The sequence below is a fragment of the Trypanosoma grayi genome (assembly GCF_000691245.1).
Source record: "Trypanosoma grayi strain ANR4 Tgr_989_V1, whole genome shotgun sequence".
Lineage (NCBI taxonomy): Eukaryota > Euglenozoa > Kinetoplastea > Trypanosomatida > Trypanosomatidae > Trypanosoma > Trypanosoma grayi.
The window spans coordinates 3,295-6,120 of record NW_008826608.1 but is presented as its reverse complement, the minus strand read 5'-3'; the positions used below and the strand labels follow the sequence as shown (position 1 = coordinate 6,120).

The following is a 2,826-nucleotide window of genomic DNA, read 5'->3' as shown; positions in this document are numbered from 1 at the left end:
TCTCTCTGTGTGTGTGTGTGTGTGTGATTATTGTTCATATTCTTATCATGCTTTTAAGCCACGACATTCTTCCTCGCTTTGTCTCTCTTTCTCTCGTTCCTTTTCTTTGCCTTTGTGCCGCTTATGCGCTTTCGCTTGCGTGTTGGCGCTCTCTCTACGTATTGCTGCTGCTCGCAGGGAGGCGAAGGCAGCAACGACCAGACGCAGCAGGCCCATCTATTTCCGCCCAGCAAGCAGGCGCTGCAGCAGCAGGAATAGGGGAATAACAGTAAATAGGGCAGAGACGGAGACTTCGGTGAGAAGGAACTGCTAAGGAACCAAAATAACAGAAAAAAAAAGAAAAGACAACAGGCGGCACACACACACACACACACAACAGACACGAACAGCATCAATGCCCGCGTCTACCCAGACGAGGAAGGAGGAGGCGGAGCTTCGCAAGATAGCCAGGCAGTCGCGCCTCTCCAGAAAGGAGGCTGAGGCGAAGGAGCGACGACAGCAGCAGCAGCGACGCAAGAAGGCAGCCGCTGCCGCGGCACAGCCCGGCGGAGACGCAGGCAGCAGCAAGACGCCCAGCACGCACAAGCGTCAGGCCGCCATTATTCTCCCCAGTGAGGTGGAGGAGTTGCGGCAGCGGCTCTTCGACAATAGCTCCTCCCCCAACAATGGCCGTGGCACTACCGAGAGTACTACTACGACTAGCAGCAGCGCCAAGACGAAAGGAAAGAAGCGGCAGCGTACTGCTTCTGCTTCTTCTGCTGCTGCTGCGCCGGCGCCAACGTCGTCGTCGGCTCTGCCGCCGCACTTCGAGGAGCCGCCGTACAGCATGGAGATCCACCACAAGAACAAGCAGGTCCTCGTTGACGTGACGCTTCACCGCATCCCGCCTGCGCACGTCGACGTGAGCGAGACGACCGACACGATGCTCGTCGTTGACACGTGCCGCCACACGAAGAGGTACCGCCTGATGCTACCCATGCCGGAGGGTCTCCGTGTCGACGCAGCGCAGGCCACCTGTGAGCTTGACAGCACCTGCGGCGTGCTGCACTGCGTGCTGCCGGTGAGGGGCGACATCCCCGCCGTGCTGCAGGAGGAGCGGACGAAGATGCTCGACGCCATCCGGAAACAGAAGACGCTGCGCTTCCGTATCGATGCTGACGGCGAGCTGAAGGTGCGAAGCCGCCAGGCGCTCCTCGCCCGTAACGAGCGGCAACAAGCGGCGAAGGTGCAGGAAAAAGACATCGCGCAGGCGAGCAGTGACGCCGTGGAGGCGGCAGAGGAGGCCGACGTCGTAGCGGCAGAGGTGCAGCCGGAGAAGAAACGAGCCAAGAAGGAGGCTGCCCCCAACCCACGCAGCGGCAACAGCAGCGGTAGTACTGCGGCAACGGACAGCTCAGGAAAGGGCACAGGCAAACCACGCCAAGAGCAGAATCCCAAGCAGCAGCAGCAAAATAGGCCCGCGAGGAAAACGGCCGGCGACGCGCTGGAGGAGGAGCGCAAGAGGGCGATGGAGATAGCCCGGTCTGCCGGCAAGGCCGCCCAGCTGACGCTGCGGGAGCGTGTCGCACAGGCCAAGGCACAGCAGAAGAAGGTTCAGGAGCGGCTAAGTGTTCGCAGCACCCGACGCAGTGCGCGGTCGGAAAAGACGCAGGAGTCTTTCGCCCGCGTGCTGGAGGAGCAGAAGCGGCAGCTGCTGGCACGCGCGGAACTGAACGCCTCCATCGCCGCCGCTGATGCGAAGGAGAAGTCAGGCCGGAGGAGGACAGGAAAGGCCGTCACCTTCGCGGAAGCGAAGGAGTAAAGAAGGGTGAAAGAGACGATGCTCGCAGATGTCAGGGCAAGAGCAAGAGAAATACAAGAAGAATGAAGAGATGGAGCGGAGTGGGCAGTTGCTGCACCAGCAGCATGTACCATTGCCTCTTCAAAAAACTTCATGCGTAAATACGCTAACGCGCACTAAAACATAGCGCGTATATGCTCCGTTTAACGTCTAAACAGTTGAAGGAATAACAGCAGCAACACCCTCAAGAAGAATGCCAAAGAAAGAAGGAAGCTCCCGAGAAGAGAGGCGTCGTGGAGGGGAGAGGGTGCAGTCCCCTTTTACACTGCTAAAAATGACCGCAGATGGGCAAAGAGAGCATTGAGGAATGAGCGAGGGTGGGGCGTGGATATTGGCAACCGACGGAGGCGCGATGCAGTTTGTAGCGCCGCCCTCCTGCTCGCCTCCTCTCGCCCGCACTCACTTATTTGGCATGCCGCGGTGACGGCAGGGGCGGTGTGGCTGCAGATCGCAACTCAGAGCTCATGCAAACACTGAAAACAACAAAAAATCACATACACACACACACACACACACACACACACACACAAAATACCCACACACAGTCATTGCAACTCTCTGTCTTTCTGTCCTTCTCTCTCTTTCTGTCTGTGTGTTTCTCGCTTATTTTCTGCGCTGCAGAGCGCCCATGCGAAGAACAAGGCGACTCTTGTCAGCGGACACCACGGAGGTCCCGGTGAGTGTGGAGGAGCCGCACACCAGCGGCGTGACGGTCGCCAATACGTGGGCGCCGCCGTACGCTGTCGCGGTTGCTGCTGCTGTCGCTAGCGGCGTGACGGAGGACGACACGGCGCCGCCGCCACTCAAGCGGTTTAAGCTGCCGGGCGAGGTCCTGGCGCGCCTTGGGAAGACAGCAGCAGCAGCAGCAGCCAACGATGGCGAGGACAAGGCGGCGGACGTGGCGAATGACGATGTCGCAGGTGTGATTCAGTTGCGGCGGGCTGCGGCAGCCAAGAAGCGCGCAACGGCGGCGGCGGCGGCGGCGG

General features: G+C 59.8%; 2 protein-coding genes across 2 annotated transcripts; both read left to right on the top strand.

Moving 5' to 3' along the window:
- Positions 1–394: 394 nt before the first annotated feature.
- Positions 395–1,801, top strand: DQ04_09891020 (hypothetical protein; the record flags this gene model as incomplete). The annotated part of the gene is made up of 1 exon (XM_009316087.1): positions 395–1,801. The coding sequence occupies one exon, from the start codon at positions 395–397 to the stop codon at positions 1,799–1,801; it is 1,407 nt and encodes a 468-aa protein (XP_009314362.1).
- A 667-nt stretch (positions 1,802–2,468) lies between these two features.
- DQ04_09891010 (hypothetical protein) lies at positions 2,469–2,825 on the top strand (the record flags this gene model as incomplete). The annotated part of the gene is made up of 1 exon (XM_009316086.1): positions 2,469–2,825. A coding segment is annotated over one exon (357 nt), but the record flags the coding sequence as incomplete, so codon positions are not given.
- Position 2,826: the final 1 nt, after the last annotated feature.